The sequence below is a fragment of the Medicago sativa genome, chromosome 5, assembly GCF_051527215.1.
Source record: "Medicago sativa cultivar Bolivia chromosome 5, Bolivia_mono, whole genome shotgun sequence".
Taxonomy (NCBI): Eukaryota; Viridiplantae; Streptophyta; class Magnoliopsida; order Fabales; family Fabaceae; genus Medicago; species Medicago sativa.
In genome coordinates this window covers 15575946-15603613 of record NC_140753.1, presented here as the reverse complement: position 1 = coordinate 15603613, position 27668 = coordinate 15575946, and the positions used below count along the sequence as shown (strand labels likewise).

The window sequence follows — 27668 nt, the reverse complement described above, 5'->3', positions numbered from 1 at the left end:
CTTTTGCATGGAGGGAAGTATATAGTTAATATAAGAGTGTAGGGAATATAAGTTTTAGTTTTTCATAGAAGAAAGTGCATAAATTTTTTTTTTTGATGGCCGGGGTTCGAACCTCAGACCTTGCATATTTTATGCATTGTTCATACGAATTGAGCTAAGTTCACGAGGAGGACATGGCGAGAGTTTTTTTTTTTGACAAGAACATGCCGAGAGTTTAAAATTTAAACAAATTTTTAATCTTTAATAAAGTGATAATCTACTTAAATTAAATTAAACTCAAATACAAAGTCCGGCCGCACAAAATTTAACAATAATTTTTAAATTGTAACTTTGTTTTTGTAACTATCAACTTTTTATTTAAATTTTATAACTAATAACTAATATTGTAACTTTTTTTTTTTGTAACTATCAACTTTTTATTTAAATTTTATAATTAAATAACTAGTGGTAAAACCTATAGCATCCTTTTATAATGGATAAGTTCATTAAACCATGCTAATAGGTCTGCCACTAATTTTTTAATTTATAATTTTAAATAAAACAAATCGATAGAAACACTCCATTATTAAAATGGTGCAATGTTGTCCACTCAAAGGCGTTGAGAACTTTCCTTTATATACACTTTAGTTGTTCCTACACTTCTACTCTCACCGATGTGGGACATTTTGTCCATTGTATAACAAAAAATCAATGTAAGGAGGAAGAATATTCTTGTGTTCCCACTCAACTATCAAAAAAGTATACGTACCTACACAGTTATGTAACTAAACATATTCAAATGATTCATATTGAGTTTTAGCCTCTTGGAATAGTTCAATACACTTCTGCAATTGGCATGGAGTCACATGCAACCCCTTGCATCAAAGAGTTGCAAAGTTAGACTTAGAAGGGTATATTTCTCCATGTTTGAAATCTTTTATTTTCTTGAAATCAGTTCTCTTTCGAAACTTCAGATATTGAGGATTTCAAATAACAATTTAAGTGAACGAATTCCACCATTCATAGGTAATCTTTCATCACTAACCATACTCTCAATGGCTATTAATTACATAGAGGGAAACATTCCACAAGAAATGTGCAGCCTTAAAAGCTTGACAATATTGTCAGTAGTTCGCAGTACTATCTGGTACATTTCCTTCCTGCCTTTACAATATGTCATCCCTTACTATTATATCAGTTGCACTCCATTATTTTAATGGCCCTTTTCTGTTAAACTCAGAGAAACTAAGAGAAATGAGGGATGTTAAACTCAGAGAGACCAAGAGAAATGAGGGTCAAAACTGTGTCCCTCTTCATTCTGATTTCTCATATAAATACAATGCAATTACAAGCTTTCAAGTTGACTTTCAACCCACTAAATTAGCTAAACTGACATATATACATTTACAACTAATTATGCTAATTGATAGAATGATTATTTGACTATTTACAAATAAATGTGCAATCTTATAAAATCTGATTTGTCATTAATTCCATTGACATCCCCCCTCAAATTGATGCTGGTAAATCTACAAGCATCAATTTGCCAAGTAGAAAATTGTGCCGCTGACGTGTCAAACTTTTAGTGAAAATGTCTGCTGTTTGAACAGATGTTGAGACATGTGGTAGATTGATGATTCTTCGATCATAGGCTTCTCGAATAGAGTGACAATCAACCTCGATGTGTTTCGTCCGTTCATGGTAAACTGGATTTGCTGCAATCTGAATGGCACTAGTGTTGTCAGCATGCAGCGGAGTCGGTTGTTCTTGAGAGAATCCAAGTTCTGTTAGAAGTCCACGCAACCATATTATTTCAGAACAAGCAGCAGACATTGCGCGGTATTCTGCTTCAGTGGATGATTTTGAGACTGAATCTTGTTTCTTACATTTCCATGAAATAGGAGCATTTCCTAGGAACATGCACCAGCCAGTAGTAGATTTTCTTGTGTCTGGACAGCCTGCCCAATCGGCATCACTATATGCTTGGAGTTTGATTGATGAACCAACAGGAAAAAATAAACCACGCTTTAGGGTGCCAAGGAGATATCTAATGATTCGTTGTACTGCTGAAAGATGAAAATGTCGTGGAGCTTGCATGAACTTACTAACTGTGTGTACAGCAAAAGAAATATCTGGGCGAGTGATAGTTACATAGATGAGACTTCCCACCAGTTTGCGATATTGAGTGGGATCATCAAGGTGGTCACCTTCATCTCTTCTATATTTAACATTAACTTCCATGGGAGTGTCAACAGGGGTTGCATTTGTGAGTCCAGCTAGCTGGACCAAGTCTTGAATATACTTTTGTTGATTTAGAAAAACACCTTCATGATGATAATGCACCTCTAAACCCAAGAAATAAGTGAGACGGCCCAACTCTTTCATATGAAAAGTTGAATGCAACAGGTTTTTGATCCTAGAAATAGCATCTTGATCAGAACCAGTCACAACGATGTCATCCACGTAAACAAGAAGCACCACCATGCCTTTAGGAGTTCTTTGTAGGAAAAGAGATGGATCATACTGACTTTGACAAAATTCAAAACCAATTAGTGTCGATCGAAACTTTTCAAACCATACTCTTGGTGCCTGTTTCAATCCATACAAAGATCGTTTTAGTTTACAAACAGTATTAGGTGAAGGTGTAGGCATACCATTAGGAAGTTTGATGTAAACTTCCTCCTGAAGGTCACCGTGAAGGAATGCGTTTTTGACATCCATTTGATGTAACGGCCAAGCTTGTGACGCAGCAATAGCAAGAATGGTGCGCACGGTTGTCATCTTGGCAACCGGAGCAAACGTCTCATCATAGTCTAGTCCATATTCTTGCTTATTTCCAAGCACAACTAAACGAGCCTTGTAACGATCTATAGATCCATCCGAGCGCAGCTTTATAGAGAACACAAACTTGCTGCCTAAAGGTTTAACAGATGAGGGACATGGCACTATATCCCATGTTTGATTTTCTTCTAAGGCAAGAAGTTCAGATTCTATAGCTTTCTGCCAACAATCATTCTCCATGGCCTGTTTATAAGAGGAAGGAATAGGAATAGAAGATAATGTTGCTGTCATGCAATTGATATACCTTTCTGGGGGATTGCTTTGGCGTGAGCTGCGTCGTAGAGGAGCTGGTTCTGGTTCTTCTACTGGACCAGCAACCAAGGAATTATCTTGAGGGGGCCCATGAGTGGCAGTACTACGTCTTTTGTAGGTCAAGAGAGGTTTAGATGATTGTTGATCTGAATGAGAGTTAGAAAACATTGGTAAAACAGAAACTGGAGAAGAGACAAGGTCATGATGTGATGCAAAAAAATATTTATTTTCTTGGAATATGACATTTCTAGACACCCGAATCCTACGAAGGTTAGGATCATAACATAGAAAACCCTTTTGATGAGGAGAATATCCAAGAAAAGCACATTCAACAGATTGTGCAGTAAGCTTGGTGCGTTCTTGTGGAGGAAGATGGACATAACACACACAACCGAAGACACGTAGAGTGGAGTAATTTGGTGGGTGGCCATATAACCGAGTGAAAGGGGATTCATTACCTATTGATGGAGATGGCATTCTGTTTATAAGATGGACAGCAGTGGAAAGAGCTTCACACCAAAATCGTGAAGGCACATGAGACTCTAACAAAAGGGTGCGAACAACATCAAGCAAATGACGGTTTTTTCTTTCCGCTACCCCATTTTGTTGTGGAGTTGAGGGGCATGACCTTTGAGATATAATGCCATTAGATTGCAAAAATTCTTGAAATGAGTGGGACATGTATTCCCCCCCATTGTCAGAGCGAAATATTTTGATTTTTGATGAAAATTGGGTCTGAACATAAGCATGAAAAAATTTGAAAGTGGAAAAGACTTCGTCTTTTGATCGCAGAAAATAGACCCATGTGAAACGACTATAATCATCAATGAAAGTTACAAAATATTTGTAATGAGCATGAGATATAACAGGTGCCACACCCCAAACATCACTATGGATTATATCAAAAGGTTGTGTTACATTAGACTGATGTGTTGGAAATGGCAAAATTTTACTTTTACCAAGCTTACAAGGAATGCAATCAAAATGAACAGAATTAAGTGATGGGGTGTGTTTATTTCCAAGAAAATTTGATTTTAGCAACTCATGAAGTACATTTGCGTTTGGATGTCCAAGACGCTTATGCCACACTTGGTAATCAACAATAGCAGAATTACAAGAAAGTAAAGGTAAAGAAAGACTTTGAGGTAATGAAAACTGGATTGGGAAAAGACGTCCAACTTTAGGCCCCTTCGCGATTATCTTCCCTGATTGTTGATCCTGCACAAGACAACCAGATTGTGAGAATTGTACTTGACAATCATTCTCAACTAATTGACCAACCGAAATGAGATTACTAGTGAGACCAGGAGAGACAAAAACATTTGTTAGAGATGAAGAAATATCACCGGTGGCTGTGATAGGTAATTGATTTCCATCAGCAGTATGTATCTTTAGATTTCCAAAATATTTTTTTTATATTAGTAAGAAATTGGGCATTGCTGGTCATGTGGTTGGAAGCCCCCGAATCAAAGTACCATGAGGAAGAGGATTTACCTGATATTCCTAGAGCAGAGAAGGCAGAAATGATCATTTGTTGAACCATTTCAGGGGTCACTGATGAAGCAGTAGGAGCATTTTGCTGAACCGGTGCTGGATTGACCGAGTTGCTAGGAATAGATGAATCAACCGAGGTTGTAAAGGCTGTGACATTTCTCCTTGGTGGCCTTATTGGGCATTCCTTAAGAATATGTCCGTCTTTTTTGCAGTAGTTGCAGACTTTGTCTGGACAGTTTGAAGCATAATGTCCCAATTTCTTGCAACAGAAACATTGAACAGCACTCATGTCATGACTTCTTGTCTTTCCTCGTGCCACATAAGCCACTGGAACAGTAGACAATTTTTGATCTTCAATGATGGACTGTGTCAGTAGACGTTGTTCTTCACGTAACAGATCATTGAAACATGCATCCAATGATGGTACAGGGTTTCTATGCATGAGATTGGACCGAATACCTTCAAATTCAGATCTCAATTTCATAAGAAATTGATCTCGCTTGGTAGTTTCATGAACAGATTGTACCGAACTTAAACCTTCAGAAGTCAAGTCTGCATAAACTATCTCAGTGTATTCAGCCCAAAGATTCATGAATTGAGAGTAAAATTCAGAGATGGAGAGACTATCCTGTTTAAATAAGGCTATGTCGTGTTCAAGCTGGAACCTTCGAGCGGCGTTGTTCTGATTGTAGACTTTCTTCAAGTAATTCCACATTGTGGCTGCTGTTTTGTAAGGTCGGAGATTCAGGACAATGTTTGGATCAACAGAACCTAGGACCCAGGACATGACTTGAGCATCTTTGACTACCCATTTGCCATGTGCAACCTTATCTTTCTCTTTGTCAGGAACTGGAGTGCTGCCATCAACATGACCCCACAAATCTTTTCCTGTGACAAATATCTCGAAATGGAATGCCCAAGTTGAGTAGTTTTTGCCATTAAGGCGAACCACCAAGATTTCATGCTTTTCGGTAGACATGTGACTATGGAAATAGGTATTGAACAAGAACGAGAGGTTAATCTGGACTGGGAAACAAATAACCGAGACACAGAAGTGAAAGAAAAGAAAAACAGACTAGGTTCTTGGATTGTAACCTAGGCTGATACCATGTTAAACTCAGAGAAACTAAGAGAAATGAGGGATGTTAAACTCAGAGAGACCAAGAGAAATGAGGGTCAAAACTGTGTCCCTCTTCATTCTGATTTCTCATATAAATACAATGCAATTACAAGCTTTCAAGTTGACTTTCAACCCACTAAATTAGCTAAACTGACATATATACATTTACAACTAATTATGCTAATTGATAGAATGATTATTTGACTATTTACAAATAAATGTGCAATCTTATAAAATCTGATTTGTCATTAATTCCATTGACATTTTCCACCCAATATGTTTAACACCCTCTCCAATGTCAGGTCCAATCCCTATTTCAATTGCAAATGCTTCATCTCTACAAACACTTGACTTAGGTCATCAAAACATTTTGGTAGGACAGGTTCCAAATCTAGGGAAATTACATGATCTTCAACAATTTAGGTGATGATTCAACTAAGGATTTGGAGTTCTTAAAGTCCTTGACGAATTGTAGTAGACTACAAGTGATTTCTATATCCAATAATTTCGTAGGCAGTTTATCCAATCATTTATCAGGACAAATTCCTTCAGAACTAGGTAATCTTATTGTCTTAACTCTCTTTAGCATGGAACTAAACCACTTTGAAGGAGTTATTCCAACCACTTTTGGGAAGTTTGAGAAAATGCAAGAGTTAGAATTGAAAGTAAATAAGTAGTTTTAAGATATGCTTAGCATAAATTTTATTTTAACTCTCGTATGTTTTTGTGTCAACTAGTTTTCTACCAATAAAACCACCTTTCATGTAACATTTCTTAATGGATGCAATGCCCCATCTAACAAGTAGGTGACGGAATTCTACTTTTCATATTTTAATTTCTACATTAACTTCCTTGATGTTGAGTTCTCCAAATTGTACTTTATCTTGGATTAATTATTGCGATTCCTCCAATTTGCTCTAACTGTTTGATTGTATAAGCGGAGTGACTAGAGGTAAGAAAGAGCGAAAAGGTTTTGGTTGACCCGGCACAAGACAATCTGGACGATATGGGAATCTAGAAATGAATTTATTTTTGCAAATGACGTTATTGAAACAATGGAGACGGTTGATGGTTTCTTTTGGCTATAGGTGTTTTGGTGTTCTTTCTTAGAATTATCTGTGTGTATTTGTGCAGGCCATTTGTTTTGTCTTTTGGCTGTTGTTTTGTTGCTAGTGTGTGAGTGTCATTGGACTTGGTCCATTTTGATTCTTGTAATGGTTCATTTATTCTTCATATTTGTAATTTAAAATGCATAACAGAAAAACAATGAAAGGAGGAAGAATCTTGTGTTCCCACTTAGTTTTCAAAACACTATATAATAACTATACAACATAGTGAAATTTCACAATCTAAAATAACCCCTTGTTCCTTAATTATTTTTCAAATCATGTTTCCAACATTTTCATTTTGGTTATCTCTTCTCTTTGCTCTCAACTTTGTCCAAAATACAATGACCTCTACCTTAGGAAATGAGACAGATTACTTGGCGTTACTCAAATTCAAAGAATCAATATCTAATGACCCATATGGAATCTTGGCCTCTTGGAATACTTCAAGAAACTACTGCAACTGGCATGGAATTACATGTAATCCCATAAATCAAAGAGTTATAGAGTTTAACTTAGATGGCTATAATTTGCATGGAGTCATATCTCCGCATGTTGGCAATCTTTCTTTTTTGATAAATCTCAACCTTGCAAACAATAGTTTCTTCGGAAAAATTCCACATGAACTTGGTCAGTTGTTCCGATTGAAGAAAATCCTAATTAACAATAACTCCATGACAGGAGAGATTCCTACAAACATGACAAGCTGGTATGTTCTTGAAGTCTTAGCCTTAAATGAAAATCATTTTATTGGTAAAATACCAAATGGAATCAGCTCTCTTCATAAGCTCCAGCTGATGGATATTACCAAAAACAATTTCACCGGAAGAATTCCACTGGTCATAGGGAATCTTTCATCCCTAAGATACCTTGGAATGAGTGATAATAACGTAGAAGGAGATATTCCACACGAAATGTGTAGCCTCAAAAACTTGATATGGATAGCACTGTCCGTCAACAAACTATATGGTACATTTCCTCTTGTCTTTATAAAATGTCATCTCTTACTTTGATCGCGGCTTCACTCAATAAATTTAATGGATCTCTTCCATCCAATATGTTCAACACCCTCTTCAATCTTCAATATTTGGCAATCGGGAGAAATAAATTCTCAGGTCCAATCCCTATTTCCATTGCTAATGCTTCAACCCTACAACTACTTGACTTAGATACAAACAATTTGGTCGGACAAGTTCCAAGTCTAGGGAAGTTATATGATCTCCAAACGTTAAATCTAGAAGAAAACAGTTTAGGAGACAATTCAACTAAGGATTTTGAGTTTTTAAAATCCTTGACAAACTGTAGTAAACTACAAGGGATTTCTATAGCCTTTAATAATTTTGGAGGTAACTTGCCAAATTCGGTAGGAAATTTATCCACTCAACTTAGTCTACTATATCTTGGGCGTAATCAGATTTCAGGAAAAGTTCCTTCAGAACTCGGAAATCTAATTGGCTTAACTCTCTTGAGCATGTCACATAATCACTTTGAAGGCAATATTCCAACTACGTTCGGAAAGTTTGAGAAAATGCAAAAGTTAGAATTGAATGGAAATAAGTTGTCAGGAGAGATACCAATCATCATAGGCAACCTCGGTCATTTATTTTATTTGAGTGCAGGAGATAACATGTTGGAAGGAAATATTCCTTCAAGCATAGGAAATTGCAAAAAGTTACAAGCCCTAGACCTTTCACAAAATAATCTTAGAGGAACCATACCCTTAGAGGTTTTTAGTCTTTCTTCGTTATCAATCGTACTGAACTTGTCAAAAAACTCGTTGAGTGGTAGCCTACCGAGAGATGTGGGTATGCTAATAAGCATCAACATGCTAGATCTCTCAGAGAATCATTTATCTGGTGACATTCCTAAAACTATTGGCAAATGCATAGGCTTAGAATACCTCTTTTTGCAAGGTAATTCCTTCAATGGAACCATACCATCCTCACTGGCTTTACTTAAAGGTCTTAAATACTTAGACATGTCAAGAAATCGGTTGTATGGACCAATTCCTAATCTTCTACAAAATATATCAGTTTTAGAACACTTGAATGTTTCTTTCAACATGTTGGAAGGAGAGGTACCAAAAGAAGGTGTCTTTGGAAATGTAAGTGAGTTAATCGTGACTGGAAACAATAAGCTTTGTGGAGGTATTTTAGAGCTTCATCTACAGCCATGCCTTGCCAGAGATATTAAACACCATAAAATCAGGTTGATAGTAGTGATAGTTAGTGTGGTACCTATTCTTCTTATGGTGACAATTATTTTAACTATCTACTGGATGAGGAAAACAAACAAGAAACAAAATTCTGATTTACCAAAAATTGACACACTAGCAAAAGTTTCATACTAGGACCTTCACCAAAGAACTGATGGGTTTTCTGCTAGAAACTTAGTTGGATCAGGAAGTTTTAGTTCTGTGTACAAAGGAAATCTTGTATCAGAAAATAAAGTCGTTGCCATAAAGGTCCTAAACCTTCAAAAGAAGGGAGCTCACAAGAGTTTCGTTGCTGAATGTAATGTACTAAAAAATATTAGACATCGAAATTTGGTCAAGATTTTCACATGTTGTTCAAGTACAGATTTCAAAGGTCAAGAATTTAAAGCTTTAGTTTTTGAGTACATGAACAATGAAAGATTAGAACAATGGCTTTTGTTGGAAATTCTTACAGGAAGGAGACCAGTTGATGAAATGTTTGTTGATGGTCAAAATCTGCATATGTTTGTTGAAATTTCATTGCCTAATAATGTTATACATATTTTGGACCCACATCTTGTACCAAGAAATGTACAAGCAAACAATAGAAGATGGAATCACCGGTGGCAATTTCACTGCAAATGTAGAGAAGTGCTTAGTTTCACTTTTTAGGATTGGACTTGCTTGTTCAGTGGAGTCACCTAAAGAAAGAATGAATATAATTGATGTCACCAGAGAATTAAGCATAATCAAAAAGGCTTATCTTGCTGGTAAGATTGATTGAGACTTTTAGATGCTTAACTGTGTGTATATGCCATTAGCTTATGCTCTAATCTGATTAAGTACTCGTGTAGTTTATTTAATTCTCTTCCATCTTACTATACATTTGAAAATTCCTAAACTAAAATAAGCAAATTTAATGAGTTTCTTTTCAATTTCAGGTGTTCATACTCGTGATTAGTTGAAGGCGAAATAGACTTTTGCGGTCATTTAGGAAAGAGAAGTGTCTGTCTAATTGTTGATACCCGTGAGCATTGCCACTAGAGCTGAATGCTGGTCCATAATAGTTTGATAAAATCATCCTTCATGTATTCCTCATATCACTCTTAAGAGTTACCAAATTTTATTGAAAAATCATCTAATTTTCTCAAACTATTTATGTTAATAGTAATACCTTTGTGTTTGAGGTTTTGAGAAAACATGCTGTCACCATGAAATTTCTGTGTGCTTTGGATATTTCATCATTCTAGCAAGGAAGCTATTGAATCTTATATAGTTGATCCATAGGAATTAAGTTGGCATGTAATATAAGTTTTCTATGTCCTTAAAATCCACAAAGCATATTTCTTCTGATATGTTTTCATTATCCGGGGCTGAAAATATATTGTCTAAGCAAGCCATAATATAGTCCCATATATGAAAAGAGCACATCTTGATGCATTAAAGAAAAGAGGATCAATTTTAAGTTTTCTACTGATAATTTAATACACTAGCAGTAGCTTTCTAATGAAAATGCCAGAAATTAGGACAACAGAGTTCCGCCGTAACACAGAAGAACAAATGAAAAGAGATGTAAATTGGTGGGACAAACTGTTGTAACCAGCATCTGAATTTGAGTAATTTTATATAATAAAGTCCACAAAAAGACCATGTTTTGGATTTAAATTAGTCATATTGAATTCATGCATTAATTCTTGATCTGCTCAATGTGAAAATCAGCAATAAGGAAATTCTAGTTCACGTCATTTGTAAAGTGAATTCTAGTTCTAACACATAAAAAAAGATATCTCCTTAGAAGACGATTACGCACATCAAGTCTAGGAATTAATAGTGTAGTTTCAAGAGAGGAGAGAATTAAGAATACCCACTACAAATACTAATCCAATCCATGATGACTTACCGAAAAATACAACATTTTTATTACTTGACCAACTTTAAGTTTTCTACTAATAATACACTAGCAGCATCTTTTTTTTAAATAAAAAAAAACGCAAGCAGTAGCTTTTTAATGAAATTGTCAGACATTACGTCAAAAAGAAAATGCCACAAATTAGGACAAAGCAAAAGAACTTAAAGGGGGATTTTTATTTTATTTTTTTACGATATCAATAAAGTATTAATGTTAGATTTTTAATGTCTATTATTCTCATGGGTCCACAAATGAAAAATAACATAATTGATTGGAGGAAGGAAAAATTCTCTCAACATAAAACATAAGTTTGGAGTTAGAACTGATGATTTTAGGGCCTAATTTAAACTCATTACAATGTTTTTTGATTCAGAGTTCAAATTTTAACCCCTGCATATATTATACTAATGTCCATATCAATTGAATTAAATTAACTACAATATTTTTATTTTTTGTCTCTCTTTCATAATTCAATTGTATCTCACTCCCAAGTTCCAACTTAAAACTAACCCCCAACCTAACTTCAACCTAAATGAATCATTTTGATTCATCTACCTAACTTCAAAGATGGTAAATAATAGTAAAATAATTAGAAAGGTATAAATCAACCCTCATAAGATTTTATTTTGTGGTTGTACCGACACTTATCATCATTCATTAATCATTTCTTGTTCAAAAAGTTTATTATGATGTGGGTGTTTTCCTATCAACAAAAAGATATTTTTGATTATTTTTAGGGTTAATTATGTTTCTAGTCCCTATAAAATAGCGACCTTGTAAGTTTAGTCCCTACTTAATTTTAATAGCATTTTTAGTCCCTATAAAAAAAATTACTTATAATTTTAGTCCCTGCTAAAACAAAGTTTGATTAATTATCCTTAAACTCTTAAATTTTTGAACGATTTTTTTGAGACAAGATTAGAACACTATGAAAGGTTCGTTTACTAAAATTTAGAATTTTCTGACATGAAATGAATTAAATATGAATTTTTTAAAACGACAACAGTTAAAGATAAAAAGTAATAAAATCTGGATGTAGAAATCAAATTTTGCAATAATTTTTTGCGGACGAACTTTTAGTAATGTTCTAAACATGTCTGCAAAAAATTGTTCATAAATTTAAGAGTTTAAGCATAAATTAAACAAATTTGAATTGAGTAGGGACTAATACTCAGTGCAGAAAAACAAAATTAGGGACTAAAAATGCTATTAAAATTAAGTAGGGACTAAACTTACAAGGTCGCTATTTTATAGGGACTAGAAACATAATTAACCCTTATTTTTATAAATAAACAGACTTTGTATTCAGACAAAAAAATACTCCATACAGTATATTTTTAGATTTCATATACAATTAAAATTTATTAGACCAGCTCTCTTCACATTGACTCTGAGTTATATTCCAACTTTCAGTTTGATTAAGTTTTATGGGTGGAAGATATGATAAGAATTTATGGTCATGTCTGTGGGCCAACTGACAATGTTGCTATGAATTTACTACGAATTTTGACCAAAACATAAGGGTAATCCTAACATAGGACGTGTTAAAGATTTTATTAATGGTAAATATGAAACGCACTGTTTCAAAAAATTTTATTATTTTTGTTTTTTAAAAAAAAAAAAGGACAGCAAATATAAAAAGAATATAAAAATATAGAGAGCCACCCATTTTTTTTTTATTTCTCCCGAAGCTTCCATATCTCTCTATCAGGTTCCACTTCTACTACCCTCCTTCAATTCACCATTTCCTCTTTCTTTCAATATGCCATATTTCTTCCATACACTCATGAGGTCAATTTCACACCTAATCAAAGATTTCTAATACTCTCACAAGTTCTCTTGGGTAGGATTTTGAGTTAGTGTTGGTGGGTTAAGAAAGGAGAAGGATGCCCATACAATGAAAGTGGCTCAAAGATTCTTTGAGGTAATTTACACAACCCATAATTCAATTAAGGCATCTCTAGCTATGTGTAGTTTGATTTAGAAACTTATTATAGAGTTTAGAGTAGGTATGGAAGGAATTTAGGGCTGCATATAGTTAGAAATTTTTTAGAATACTCATTTTAATCTTAAAAATATTACCGATGCTCAGATTGGGCACTGGATACTTTGCTTGCTTCTACGGGAGTGGCTGGAGAGAAAATTTGGTCAATTCGGCATAACTGTGAGTTGATAACGATCACTATCACTTATTTTAATTATCGTTATTATCTATATTTTGTTGAATTTATATGTTAAAGTATTTATCAAATTAGGGAACACACCCTTTGAACATTTTTTTCGTCATTGTTATATAATTTCAAAGTCATCAAATTTAACTATACTCTATTTGCATTGCAAAAGATTTGAAATTGAGGTATGGTTGCATATACTCTGACTTGAATTTTGAGACATGGAGAAATACGGTTTTGAGATATATGTTTTTGGGAATTTTCGATATTAATATAAACTCAAATTAGGCTACTTATGATTTATACGTTGACTTGAAATGGATATTTGATTTGCACATATTTTTGTGCATTGGATTAATATGTTCCGGGAAATACATTGTTGTGATAATTCCTACTTTTAATATGTTCGTGAAACTAGCTTTGATATGTTCTTAAGTATGGTTTTGAAGTTGTGTTTTTCGAAGATTTTGATATTAATATGGACTATATTTGGATTTGAATTTGGATTTACCTATGATGATAAGTAGTAGATTTTCGATTGAGTTTTGATGAACGTATTTTGACATAAGTTTCAATATGTTGTGAAATATGGTTTTAGAGACATTTTGAAAATTTTGTTTTGAGAAAAACTATTATTATCGCGACGACCTAGGTGCACCTAGTATGTGATTTCAATTAGGTAAAGTTACCCCGTTAGATGGAGCCGCCCCTATGGAAAGGCCGCCATTAGGAGGAGAGGGCTATCAATGAGAGGTAAACTCCCTAATTGAAAATGTTTTACACTTTGTTTTGAGTCGAGAGAAAAGAGCTATCCGTTAGATGGAGCCGCCCCTATGGAAAGGCCACCATTAGGAGGAGAGGGCTATCAACGAGATGGAGCTAGTTCTCGATTCACCCATTTTGTTTATTTTCACTAAATGGAGTTTTCTATATTTTCTTTAAAGGCTTTTATCAAGATTGTCGACAATATATTTTAGAGGCTTTTATTATGATTTTTGGCAATTTATTTTTTTAAAGGCTTGTAACGTTATCTTCATGTCTTTACGATGTTGGACTTTTCGTAGAAGTATACCTATTTGATTGGAAATATATACCATGTGTGGATTTTCATGCGTATAAAAGGTTGCGGATTATTAGAATTTTAGACGGTTACTATTTTTGTAAATTGACATTAGATTTGAGAAAGTAAATAATCGTGCCCTTGTGTGTTTCCCTTCTAGTTGGTGGTGGTTGTTATCTCTCACTAAGTCCTTGTGACTTACTCTTTCATTTTCTATTTTTTTTCAGATTCAGAATGCAGTTGAGTAGCAAGCTGCTAACATACTCAGAGTCTCAACATTGTTGCTCTTGTGGTAGGCTTCCTTTGGTGGAAGACTCTTTTGTTTATGTTGAGTCGGTATATCTGCAGCTATTTGAAGTATATGATATTTTGTTTATAACTGTACAAACAGTGTCACTTTTTAAATTCTAGCTGATATGAACAGGATTTACATCTTGGAAAATATTGAAAATACAGATGATACTTTGCCGAAATTTCGGTGGATATTATTTTTAAATGAGTACTTTGGAAGTTGTTTAAATTATAATTTTCTAGTGTTGTCAATAGGCTTGCCGGACTAGGATGTTCTAGTTCGTGCGCCGGTCACGATTTTAAATCTTGGGTCGTGACAAAGTTGGTATCAGAGCTCCTGGTTGTAGGTCCTAATAGCTGCAGACATAGAGTAATAATAGGTTTTTGTTAGTAAATTGTGAACCGCGGCACCATTTACTCGCAAAAAGCTATTAGCACTCTATGGTAGTCTCACTTGTTGTTTACTCCTGTGATTTCTTTTGGTCTTTGACTGGTCTCAATCTGCTTGTCGTCTTGTCCTATATTCGGTCATTTTTCTTTCATTTAGTGAGGGTGTCACCCATTAACAAGATCTCCACTAGAAGGGAAATTGGTTCCTTGCGAATTTAAAGCCGAACCGTAAAACCTTAGTCAAATAGGCTGTCATTCGGGCTGTTCTCATGGTTGACTTAAAAAAATAAAAATGATGATAAAGGACATAGCATTTACGTTGACAAACGTGACTGAGTTGTAGGAGTATTTAATGTTGAGGTTCCTAGAGAAGTACGAAGAAATCAAATGATGATAGAGATTATTGTTGGCTTGTGTAACAAGTTGTTGGAGGTGGTTGTTGTTGGACAATAACAACATGGTAATCAAGAGCAGAGAAATGTTTTCCGTCAACTAGAAGCTATTCAGATTTAAGTGAGGATCTACAAAAATTCATTAACAATCTAGAGAGGTTACAAAGAGCATTAGGATTCTTAGATATAAGAATGGGGGAGTTGATATAATTTAAGTTGAAAGATGTGTTATATGATAGGTTAGATACACTTAAATGCGTAAAACAATGAGGTTCACTGTGTTGGAATAAAGTGAGACCACTTGATTGTTTACGACTCATTTTCTTCTATAAAAGTGTTGGAGATGGATTAACTCACAAGTATGAAAGATCGAAATAAACTGAGGATATGTCAATTTTAGAGTACAAATCCCATTTTACAGAGCTTCAAAGTTACCTTCCTTCCCCTATTATAGAAGAGATGCATTTCAAGTGGTTCAATAGAAGACTAAGGAAATACTTAATTGGATTTGTCGTTAGATCTATTTGTGTTACTTTGCGGAGGTTTCGAACTTGACAATTCAGATTAGGGAACAAAATCTTAAGGGAGGTAGTAAACCATATTCTCGCAAGAAACGAGTTGAATGATTATACAATGATTATTTTAATCGTGGTGGTGAAAATATATTTGGTCATTAGGGATAAACCAATATCAATACCATAGAAGGATGGTTCCAGCAGACAAACTTTTGAGTAGAGTTGTAGATTAGATCAAGGGGCATATAGATAATACACTTTTTCTTAGTAATTTTGATTTTACATTGGTTAAGTATGTCATGTCAGGAGGGATTGTCCTTGGCAGCTACAACACAACCATTATCTAATCATTTATTAACACAATAGCTTTAGTATAGATTTTGATAGGATTTGAGCATAAATTGGTTATCCTTCCATCATACCACGTTCACCTATTATAACTAGGCATTGAAAGTTGAGATATTGGATAATCGCTTTTATCCTTTTTCAAGGAGAATGTGATTCTGTACCATATAATTTGATCTCAAGTTTAGGATCTAAGAAGTTATTGAAAAGGAGTTGTCATGGATAATTGGTTTTGCTTATGGATATACAAAGTGAGTTCAGAAGAATTATAAGAAGTTCCAAAAGTGTGTAGGTTTCCTAATGTTTTTCCAGAAGAATTTCCTAGATTGCCTCATGATAAGAAGGTTAAGTTTTCTATAGATTTGGTTCTTAACACTCAACGACATCTATACCTTTCGATCAAATAGTTAGCAGAACTTTAGGTGTTAGAAGAGAAGCTCATGATTTTCTCAATAAGAGATTTATTCGCCCAAATTCTTTTCCTTGGGAAGTCCTAATATTGTTTAAATAAGAAAGAAGGACCCAAACTATTTTTACAAAAGATTTAAATATGGCAGTAGTAGTTTGTCTCTTAAGATTTGGATGTATATCAACATGACAAGACTTGTTAGATTTATACCGATCAAGAGAGTTGTAAGTATACCTTTCAACAACGAGGTTTAAATTTAAGGCAAAGAAGGTGGATGGAGCTATCTTGAAATTTTTTTGATTGCACGGATTTGTATCACCTTGGGAAGACAATGTTGTTGTAGATGCTTTAGGTAGGAAGTACATGGGTAGTCTTACTCATTTTGTCGAAATAAAGATGACTTATAATTAAAGGGTTACACAAACTTGTTGGAAGTGGGATTCAATTTGAGCTTGATCATTCAATGGAATTATTGGTCTTGTGTAAATTTGTTCCACCATAGTTTACAATATCAGGGAGACTCAGTTAAGATTTAGACTAGGTAAAGTTGATAGATAATGGGAGGAATAGTAAAGTTACAAACTTCTTAGTTGATTTAGACAATGTTTTATGGTTGAAGTGTCGATTGTGTGTTCCAAACGTTGGTGATTTAGGGAGAAGACTATAAAGAAGAGGTTTATCATTATTGTTATATTATTCACCAGATTCTATTAAGATATACTAAGATTTGAGATAATTGTACTGCTTGAAGTAGATGAAAAGGAATGTAACCGATTTTGTCTCTAAGTGTTTAGTGTGCTAACAAGTAAATCCTGAGCACCAACAGCTTGCAAGTTTACTTCGACTTGTTGGAATACGTGAATTAAAGTGTGAATGTGTTATTGTGGATTTCATTTCAAGACCATTAACTCAAAAAGGTTATGACTTAGTGTGGGTGATTATAGACTGGATGCCTAAGTCTGCATATTTCTTATTTGTAAAGACTACTAATATTACGCCTTAGTATGCTAGGGTTCATGTTAGATGAGATTGTCACCTTGTATGGTATGTTGTTGCCCATTATCTTTAACCGCGAAATTGAATTTATTGTTGAGCTTTGGAAGTCTTTCAAATGTGAATTGAAAACCCATTTGAATCTTAGTACAACTTAAGATTGATGGTCAATTTGTGAAAACTATGCAAAATGTAGAGGATATGCTATGTGCTTCTGTTTCTTGATCTTAGAGGGAGTTGGAACCTATGTTTGCCTATGATGGAATTTGAATATAAGTAGCTACCAATCTACTAGTAAAGTGATACGTTTTGAAGCATTGTATAAAAGACGATGTATGTCTCATATAAGATTGTTTGAGGTTGAGGGTCTAAATTAGTGGGTCCAGAGGTTATTCAAGATGTCCTTGAAATTGTTGGTTGATCTGAGATCATTTTGTGGCAACTCGAAATAGGGAAAATTTTATTATGACGAGAGGAGTCGTCCCTTAGAGTTCAGTGTGAGAACATGTATTCTTACAATTTTCACCAATGTAGGGTGGTTTTTCAAACTTGAGCAAACTAGTTCAAGGTTTATTGAAACGTTTGAGATTTGGCAGTAGTTCGGACTTGTAGCTTACCACCCTGCACTTCCATTGAATTTCTCGAGTGCGCATATGCTCTTTTATATATTTGTGCTTTAGAATTACCTTTATGACCCTTCTCATGGAGATAATCATGAAGATGTACAGTTAGACGAGTATGTCTTACAAGAACCATAAGACAGCTATGATAGATAAGAAAGTGAGATCTTTATGTTCTAAGAATACCGTTTTGGTAAAGGTTTATGTCATGGACCTTTCGGTGAAGAAACAACTTGGTAATCCAAACAAGTGATGTGTGAAAAGGAACCGCGTTTAGTTAAAACCAACGCTAGTAGTGGTTAAAATTCGAGGACGAATTTTTTTAAGGGGGGAAGAATGAAACGCACCGTTTCAAAAAATTTTATTATTTTTGTTTTTTAAAAAAAAAAAAGGACAGCAAATATAAAAAGAATATAAAAATATAGAGAGCCACCCATTTTTTTTTATTTCTCCCGAAGCTTCCATATCTCTCTATCAGGTTCCACTTCTACTACCCTCCTTCAATACACCATTTCCTCTTTCTTTCAATATGCCATATTTCTTCCATACACTCATGAGGTCAATTTCACACCTAATCAAAGATTTCTAATACTCTCACAAGTTCTCTTGGGTAGGATTTTGAGTTAGTGTTGGTGGGTTAAGAAAGGAGAAGGATGCCCATACAATGAAAGTGGCTCAAAGATTCTTTGAGGTAATTTACACAACCCATAATTCAATTAAGGCATCTCTAGCTATGTGTAGTTTGATTTAGAAACTTATTATAGAGTTTAGAGTAGGTATGGAAGGAATTTAGGGCTGCATATAGTTAGAAATTTTTTAGAATACTCATTTTAATCTTAAAAATATTACCGATGCTCAGATTGGGCACTGGATACTTTGCTTGCTTCTACGGGAGTGGCTGGAGAGAAAATTTGGTCAATTCGGCATAACTGTGAGTTGATAACGATCACTATCACTTATTTTAATTATCGTTATTATCTATATTTTGTTGAATTTATATGTTAAAGTATTTATCAAATTAGGGAACACACCCTTTGAACATTTTTTTCGTCATTGTTATATAATTTCAAAGTCATCAAATTTAACTATACTCTATTTGCATTGCAAAAGATTTGAAATTGAGGTATGGTTGCATATACTCTGACTTGAATTTTGAGACATGGAGAAATACGGTTTTGAGATATATGTTTTTGGGAATTTTCGATATTAATATAAACTCAAATTAGGCTACTTATGATTTATACGTTGACTTGAAATGGATATTTGATTTGCACATATTTTTGTGCATTGGATTAATATGTTCCGGGAAATACATTGTTGTGATAATTCCTACTTTTAATATGTTCGTGAAACTAGCTTTGATATGTTCTTAAGTATGGTTTTGAAGTTGTGTTTTTCGAAGATTTTGATATTAATATGGACTATATTTGGATTTGAATTTGGATTTACCTATGATGATAAGTAGTAGATTTTCGATTGAGTTTTGATGAACGTATTTTGACATAAGTTTCAATATGTTGTGAAATATGGTTTTAGAGACATTTTGAAAATTTTGTTTTGAGAAAAACTATTATTATCGCGACGACCTAGGTGCACCTAGTATGTGATTTCAATTAGGTAAAGTTACCCCGTTAGATGGAGCCGCCCCTATGGAAAGGCCGCCATTAGGAGGAGAGGGCTATCAATGAGAGGTAAACTCCCTAATTGAAAATGTTTTACACTTTGTTTTGAGTCGAGAGAAAAGAGCTATCCGTTAGATGGAGCCGCCCCTATGGAAAGGCCACCATTAGGAGGAGAGGGCTATCAACGAGATGGAGCTAGTTCTCGATTCACCCATTTTGTTTATTTTCACTAAATGGAGTTTTCTATATTTTCTTTAAAGGCTTTTATCAAGATTGTCGACAATATATTTTAGAGGCTTTTATTATGATTTTTGGCAATTTATTTTTTTAAAGGCTTGTAACGTTATCTTCATGTCTTTACGATGTTGGACTTTTCGTAGAAGTATACCTATTTGATTGGAAATATATACCATGTGTGGATTTTCATGCGTATAAAAGGTTGCGGATTATTAGAATTTTAGACGGTTACTATTTTTGTAAATTGACATTAGATTTGAGAAAGTAAATAATCGTGCCCTTGTGTGTTTCCCTTCTAGTTGGTGGTGGTTGTTATCTCTCACTAAGTCCTTGTGACTTACTCTTTCATTTTCTATTTTTTTTCAGATTCAGAATGCAGTTGAGTAGCAAGCTGCTAACATACTCAGAGTCTCAACATTGTTGCTCTTGTGGTAGGCTTCCTTTGGTGGAAGACTCTTTTGTTTATGTTGAGTCGGTATATCTGCAGCTATTTGAAGTATATGATATTTTGTTTATAACTGTACAAACAGTGTCACTTTTTAAATTCTAGCTGATATGAACAGGATTTACATCTTGGAAAATATTGAAAATACAGATGATACTTTGCCGAAATTTCGGTGGATATTATTTTTAAATGAGTACTTTGGAAGTTGTTTAAATTATAATTTTCTAGTGTTGTCAATAGGCTTGCCGGACTAGGATGTTCTAGTTCGTGCGCCGGTCACGATTTTAAATCTTGGGTCGTGACAAAATATTTATTGAAAAACACTAATTTCTAACATTTAAAGAAATAAATTGATACAATTTTTAAGATAGAATTTCTATTTTAGATTTCTTAACATGTGCCAAACATTTTCCAAAAAATAAAAATATCTACAACGAATTTATTTGACACATAACCACTCTACATAAATTGACAGATATTTAAATATTGACTTATTCTTGTTCAACTCAGTTGATGCCTGAATTCAATTGATATATATATATATATCTACAATAAATTCATTTGACACATAACCACCTTTTGACTCGACATAAATTGATGGAGATTTAAGTATTCGTTGATACTTTTTTGGGGAATTAGTCACTTTAGTCCCTGAATCGGAAGGGATTCGTCACTTTAGTCCCTGAATGCAGATAAATTGCAAAATAGTCCCTGAATGGAGACTTTGTTAGTCAATTTAGTCCCTCAATGCAGACTTCGTTAGTCAATTTAGTCCCTGAATGTAGACTCCGTTAGTCACTTTAGTCCCTGAAATTGACCATGCTGGGACTGTTTTGCAATTTCTCTTCATTCAGGGACTAAAGTGACGAATCCTCTCCCATTCAGGGACTAAAGTGACTAATTCCCCTACTTTTTTTTAAAGAGTACTCCCTCCGGTCACTATTATAAGCAAAATTTGACTTTTTGGATACATTGAATAATTAATGTATCTAGTCTTTATTGTGGACTAGATACATTAATTATTCAATGTATCTAAAAAGTAAAATTTTGCTTATAATAGTGACCGGAGGGAGTATTCGTTAATACATGTTAAACTCAATTGATACATAAACGTAAGGTCGGTTTGCATTGAAGTTTAACCAAAACTAAATCCCAAACCATATAAGGTATTTTGGTTGGATGAAGTAAAATAAACATTTGTAATACCGTTGGACCGGTTTGGGTAAACCCACTAATTTATGGGTTGGGGTGGATTGTGCAATGAGTTACCCAAATTATTTTTTTATTTCTTTTTTAATATTAAATGATTAAATGAATATTAAATAATCTAAATTTAAGAGATTGTATTAATATATTGGTTTAAACGCACTTTTCACCCCCTAACTTTGCATAAGTTGCAATTTCGGCCCCCTATTAAAAAAAATGGCAAAAGTGACCCCCATGTCTACCCCCTTTTGCAAAACGTCAATTTTGACTTGGTCAATCCTACGTGTCATGCCAACTGTGTAATTTTTAATTAAAAAAAAGAAGAAAAAGCCACGCGTGTAATTAGAAAACAAAAAAAATGGAAAATGGAAGGAAAATATGGAGAGGCACGTGAGAGGTATCTTCTTCTTCTTCTTCTCTTCATTCATCATCAATCTCCTTCATGCTCTTAACCCAACAATTGATAAAACCCAACAACTTCCAATTCTTTTTGTATAAATTAATTAAAACAGAGAAAATTAACTAAGTCTATAAACTCCAAATTTTAAAATTGAGAAAAAAAGTGAAAATTAAGGGGGGTGTATTGGATTAAGATTTTGAAGGACAATTTTTGCTTAAAAAAGTCTCAAAGATTTTAAAAGATTTTGTAGGATTTTAATGACTTTCATGATTTTAAAAGACAATCAGGATTTTCAATTTGGATTTCAATGGATTTACATCATAAGATTTTAAAGGATTGTATGGATTTATAAGATTTCAAAAGATTATATGAATTTTAAGGACTCATTGAAAAGAAATGATTACAACACACTCTCTATCATAATATTTTAAATACATACTCTTATTTTTTATTTTATTTTTATGAGAGATAGAGAGAGGGAAGAGAGGAGGGAGAGACGGGAGAAAAGAGAGGAGATAGAGGGAGAAGAGATATATATATATATATATATATATATATAGAGGGAGGGGGGAGAGAGAGAGAGAAGGGAGAGAGAGAGGGGAGAAAAGAGAGGAGAGAGAGAGAGAGAGAGAGAGAGAGAGAGAGAGAGAAGGGAGAAGAGAGAGAGACGAAGAGTTGGGAGAGAGAGAAAAGAGAGGAGAGAGGGAAGGGAGAAGAGGGAAGGAAGAAGGGAGAAGAAAAAGATAGTAAAATCTTTTAAAGAAAAACAATCCCAAGAAATCTTATGTCTTCATGGAAGACTTTTTTTTGTTAAAATTTCACTAGACAATCTCACAAAATCCATCAAAATCTAATTTATTAAACAATCCTTTGAAATTTGAATGATTTTGAATACCATGAGACTTTTTTTAAGTGATGAAAAGTCTTGATTGAATACCTCAAGACTTTTTTAAAATGACAAAGAATCTTAATTCAATACCACAAGACTTTTTTTAAATTGCAAAGAGTCTTGATTGAATACCACAAGACTTTTTCATAATTAAAAAGTCTTTTAAAATCCTTTAGAATCCTAATCCAATACATCCCCCTTATATTTTGGGAGAAGAAGAAAACCCAGAAATTCTTCCTCTTATCTTCTTCAAACTCTCTCTCTAACAACTCAATCCTCTAATGGGCTGGTTGTTTTGGTCTCTGTTTTTGCTGTTATGAGGCAGGCTGCTATTTTGGCTGTTCGGTGATGGAAGAGCTTGTACATAGCTTTTTCTAGTTCCTGATTTTTTGGCTCTGTCCCATTATTGTACTGTTATTTTTCTGCCTTGTTCCCTTGGTGCTGTGTCGAATTATAAGGCAGCAGGGTGGACTTTTTGTATCAGCTTTTGCTTGCTCCATGCTCCATTGATGCTTTCTTCATCCTTATTTTAAAATTGGGCAACCAGGGTTCTTTCTTCATCTTTATTATTCCCAAAAAACTTATTTTTCCTATACCCTTTTCCAATTCCAAAGCAGTAGCAAAAAATTATAAACTCAACCAAAAAACAATTTTTTGTCAACAACAACTCAAATCTTGACATATCTCTTCTTCCTTTTTCAACTCTCTTTCTTTCTTTTCTTCAATTTCTCGCGATCTCATTTCTCGTTCTTCTTCTTCTTAACGGTTTTGTCGTTGTTATGTGATTAGCGTTTTTTAAATTCATGTTAATTTCAGTTTTGTTCGGAACAAGAAAAAAGCAAGGTTTAAAGATCTAGATTTGTTGGATGCGGTAGCAAAATCTTCTCTTGTGATTTCTATGAAGATGATTATGTGAAGAAGAAGAAGAATAAGGATGAAGATGAGAAAGACAATCAAAGAGTGAGAGAGACGAAGGTGAGGGAGAGAGATGGTGGTGTGTGTTCATATTTTTCTTTTCCTTTTTTTCCTCTCACGTGCAACTTCATTTCTTTCCTTTCCTTTCTCATTTTTTTAATTCAATTGATAAACATGTGGATTTTTATTTTATTTTTAATTCAAAATATACACATGTGGCATGCCATTCGGCATTGACCAGGTCAAAATTGACGTTTTGCAAAAGGGGGTAGACATGGGGGTCACTTTTGCCATTTTTTTTAATAGGGGGCCAAAATTGCAACTTATGCAAAGTTAGGGGGTGAAAAGTGTGTTTAAGCCTAATATATTCTACCTTCTGTATTATTTATATAGGAAAAAGATTGGTGAACACCCTTCTCCATACCACTCTTCCATACACCCCTTATGTGGCATGGGTATTTTTGAAATTTCACACAACTTTCTCTTTCTCACCCTCTTCTCTCTCTTAGATCTCCCTTTCTTCTCCCTCTCACTCTGCCTCTCACTCACTTCCGGTCGTTCCCACTCTCTCCCTTAAACAGTGAAAACTCAACCTGGCCTTCTCCTCCCACTCTCACAGTCGTCGGCTGTCAGAGTCATGCAGGACTGTTCAATCTCTGTATTGTGGTGCTTGTTGCGGTGAATAGTAGGCTTATTATTGAAAATCTGATGAAGGTTTGTCTATCTATCTGCAAAATTTGAATTTCCAACTTGTAAAAAAAAATGCTTTTTATCTGTTTAATCAGTTTTAATTTTCTAAAATTTTCATTTTTATATGTAATTATATGTTTTGCAGTATGGATGGTTGATTCGATCTGGCTTCTTCATAGATATTCATGTCATGTGATAAAGGCATTTGACAGACATTCATGTAACACTTGCAAGCTCTTAACTGACTATTTGATCAAAGTAAATCCCTGTGTTTCTTAAGCATAAAAGTTGAGCACATCTGTGGCATTTATTTTAAACATTGATTTGGCTTATGATGGATATAAATAATATCTATAATAAAAGGTTCTTCTTGGTCATTTCATGGGCATTGGTATTGTGAAGATATCTTATAGATCAGGTGCGATTCTGCTTTTTTATCTGGTTCCACGTTGATGCTATTGACTTGCATAGTGTGGTTAAAATTGGTGTCATATGCACATACAACCTATGATATGAGAGCGCTTACTGTTTCAAATGACAAGGTAGTGATTAGTATTTCGATAAATATAAGAGGTTATGCTATATGTTCTATGTGGTTTTTAGTTTTTGAACAACAAAGCCCTGCGTGATTACACTGTAGTATGTGGTTCTAGTATTCTAATTGTTATAGTAAAATCCATTCTGCTTCCACTTCCAATCCTCTGTTCTTGGCTTCTTGCTGGATGGTGATATTATGCTATAATCTGTTCAAATGAGTGTGTGATAAAAGTTATCCTTTTTCCCCTTATTCAATCATGTTACCTGTGGTATAGGGAGAAACAGTGCCTGATACTTTGAATATGGAGTACACACACAATGTGAACTTCAAGAGTTTAGCATACTTCATGGTTGCTCCTACATTATGCTACCAGGTAACAAAAGTTTTTAACTTAAGTGTTGATATATGTAATTCTTGCATGTAAAATTATTGTGTCATCGTTGCATCGATTTGGATTCTCAACTTCTACCGACATTTGCATGCATTTATTTTTTTTGATGAAAGCACATACAAGGCACTGTTCTGCGAACTTATTTATGACTATATTTTTGGTTTGGAGTATGTCTGAGGTTTTTAGAGTAAGGGCTGTCAGAATCAGTTGCACTGTTTCTCCCAAGTTCTCTCTTCATTAGTGGATTTTTTTCTATGGACTGCTTCCTCAACTTGTCTCTGATCTTTAGATCAATTTGTCTGACTGTCTATTCTGTCCTCCTTTTGGTCATCTGCTTAGCTTTTATAGCCTCTGTTGGGTTTTGACCCTGATCTTTGATGCATTTTGTCCCAGCTGCGGTAGATGTAGTTTGGCTTCTCCTATCTAAGCTGTAGTTACAACCTTTACTTCTGTCTCAAATGTGATTGGTCTCGGCTTATTTGCATGTACAATTTGGCTCCATCTCTTGTGCTAAATGTGGTCTCTCCCTAGCTCTTATCTCAAATTTTTCCTTCAATTTGTGGGTTTGAGGGTTGTAATTTAGGGATTTTGTGTTTTGAAAATGGTTTTGAAAAATTACATTGAATAATGTTAATAATTGAAACTTTGATTATAATTGTAGTAATTTCTAAGTGTTTCTTTGGATTCAATTGTAGGATTGAATGAAGAGTCAAAGGCCTATGCTGAGATGCTTTTTGATACTCTTGCTCGGCAGAGAGGGATTCAAGGAGGTTCGATTAACAAGATCCAGTTTAGGGAGTTCTGGGACTGTATTTCAGACCAAAGCTTTGATACTAGGCTCAAAATATTCTTTGACATGTAATTCTTTGTTTTAGTTAATGTAAGTGTCAAATATTTGTTGAATGCTCCATAAACATATCACCAACATTGATTTTGATTATAGGGTTGACAAAGATGCAGATGGAAGAATCACCGAGGAAGAGATAAAAGATGTATGGTACTTTTAATTTAACACTAAATAATCTAAATATGAGTTGCACAATATGCATTGAACTTTACATTCTTTAACAGTAAAAAAATTAGTTTTACTAAATAATCAATGCCTTTTGGTATTCTCATCACCTCTTCATCATTGTGTATGCCCTGTTGATTATCCATGGAACCAAACTTTACTTGAAATAATTATAAACAAATTATTTACTATATGGTATGAAAACACACATGGTTCTATTGAAATTACTTCTGTTAAGGTTAGTAAGTTATGTATACGTCTGATATCATTTTCATTTCATTGTCAAATTTGAAGGTGGCTGTTTATCCTGGAAATGTGTTGGCAATTAATATGTCAAAGCCTCAAGGATTTAGCTATAAGAGTGGACAGTATATGCTTGTCAATTGTGCTGCTGTTTCTCCAATTGAATGGTATGGATTTGTTTTTGAAGAAGCATTCTATATTAAATGTGGCATCTAATTAGCATCATATAAGCTTGAGTTACATCCATTTTTCTATTTTTATTTCCCATTTATCTGATTTCTATACCTTAATTCATTGTTTATGCATTCACAGGCATCCATTTCCCATTTATCAGAAGAATCAACTTCAAGCAACTACGTTCAATTTTTTGAATTTTATTTTATTATGTGATGTACTAATTCGGCCATGTATATGATATGGCTAACTTATTTAGTTTTATTGTTTGAAGCACTTATTCCACCATGTAAATGATATGAGTAAATAGTTTAAACTCGAATACATATATCGCCTTAAAATGCCTTAAAATGATATTGTTTTCACTACATTTTATCACTTTTGATATTTCAGTGATAACTCGCCTTAAAATAATATTGTTTTCATAGGAAAATTATGTATAACCAAATATTTGAAGTGTGTAACTACAATTTTACAAAGGCGTAACCATGTTTTTTTTTCTTTCATGTGTTTAAAACTAGTCGTGAGACATTCTAATTTACGAAAAAATGGTTACGCCTTTGATAAATTATGGTTATATTGTTCGTTTATTTGGTTATCTGTAACTTACATGTGCAAAAAAAAAAGCAATTCAAGCCAATTGTCAGTGAGACATTCTAATTTACGAAAAAATAGTGGTCACACATATGTAAAAATGTGGTCATACAGACCATATATTTGACTAGTTTTTCTTTCCCAGGTGTAAATAATATCGTTTTAGGCGAATCAAACGCATGATCTCATTTGATCACTGCACTAAAAGCATTTCCAACCATAAATAACCTG

General features: G+C 34.0%; 1 protein-coding gene, 2 long non-coding RNA genes and 1 pseudogene across 4 annotated transcripts; all 4 read left to right on the top strand.

Moving 5' to 3' along the window:
• Nucleotides 1-7077: 7077 nt before the first annotated feature.
• On the top strand, nucleotides 7078-9436 carry LOC146920459 (receptor kinase-like protein Xa21; annotated as a pseudogene).
• A 2-nt stretch (nucleotides 9437-9438) lies between these two features.
• Nucleotides 9439-10352, top strand: LOC146920458 (uncharacterized). The gene is made up of 2 exons (XR_015011793.1): nucleotides 9439-9756; nucleotides 9928-10352. It is a non-coding gene; the product is annotated as an uncharacterized LOC146920458 (long non-coding RNA).
• Nucleotides 10353-12540: 2188 nt separating this feature from the next.
• LOC146920457 (uncharacterized) lies at nucleotides 12541-20599 on the top strand. The gene is made up of 5 exons (XR_015011791.1): nucleotides 12541-12819; nucleotides 12988-13059; nucleotides 14354-18772; nucleotides 18941-19012; nucleotides 20307-20599. It is a non-coding gene; the product is annotated as an uncharacterized LOC146920457 (long non-coding RNA).
• A 4660-nt stretch (nucleotides 20600-25259) lies between these two features.
• LOC146920456 (respiratory burst oxidase homolog protein D-like) lies at nucleotides 25260-27167 on the top strand. 2 transcript variants are annotated; one of them, XM_085713878.1, is made up of 5 exons: nucleotides 25260-25396; nucleotides 26110-26272; nucleotides 26358-26406; nucleotides 26721-26836; nucleotides 26982-27167. In XM_085713878.1, the coding sequence occupies exons 1-5, from the start codon at nucleotides 25387-25389 to the stop codon at nucleotides 27082-27084; spliced, it is 441 nt and encodes a 146-aa protein (XP_085570004.1). In that variant the 5' UTR covers nucleotides 25260-25386; the 3' UTR covers nucleotides 27085-27167. The 2 variants fall into 2 exon arrangements, with proteins under 2 accessions (XP_085570004.1, XP_085570005.1); XM_085713879.1 differs by lacking the exon at nucleotides 25260-25396 and adding an exon at nucleotides 25851-25933.
• The last annotated feature ends 501 nt before the right edge of the window (nucleotides 27168-27668 follow it).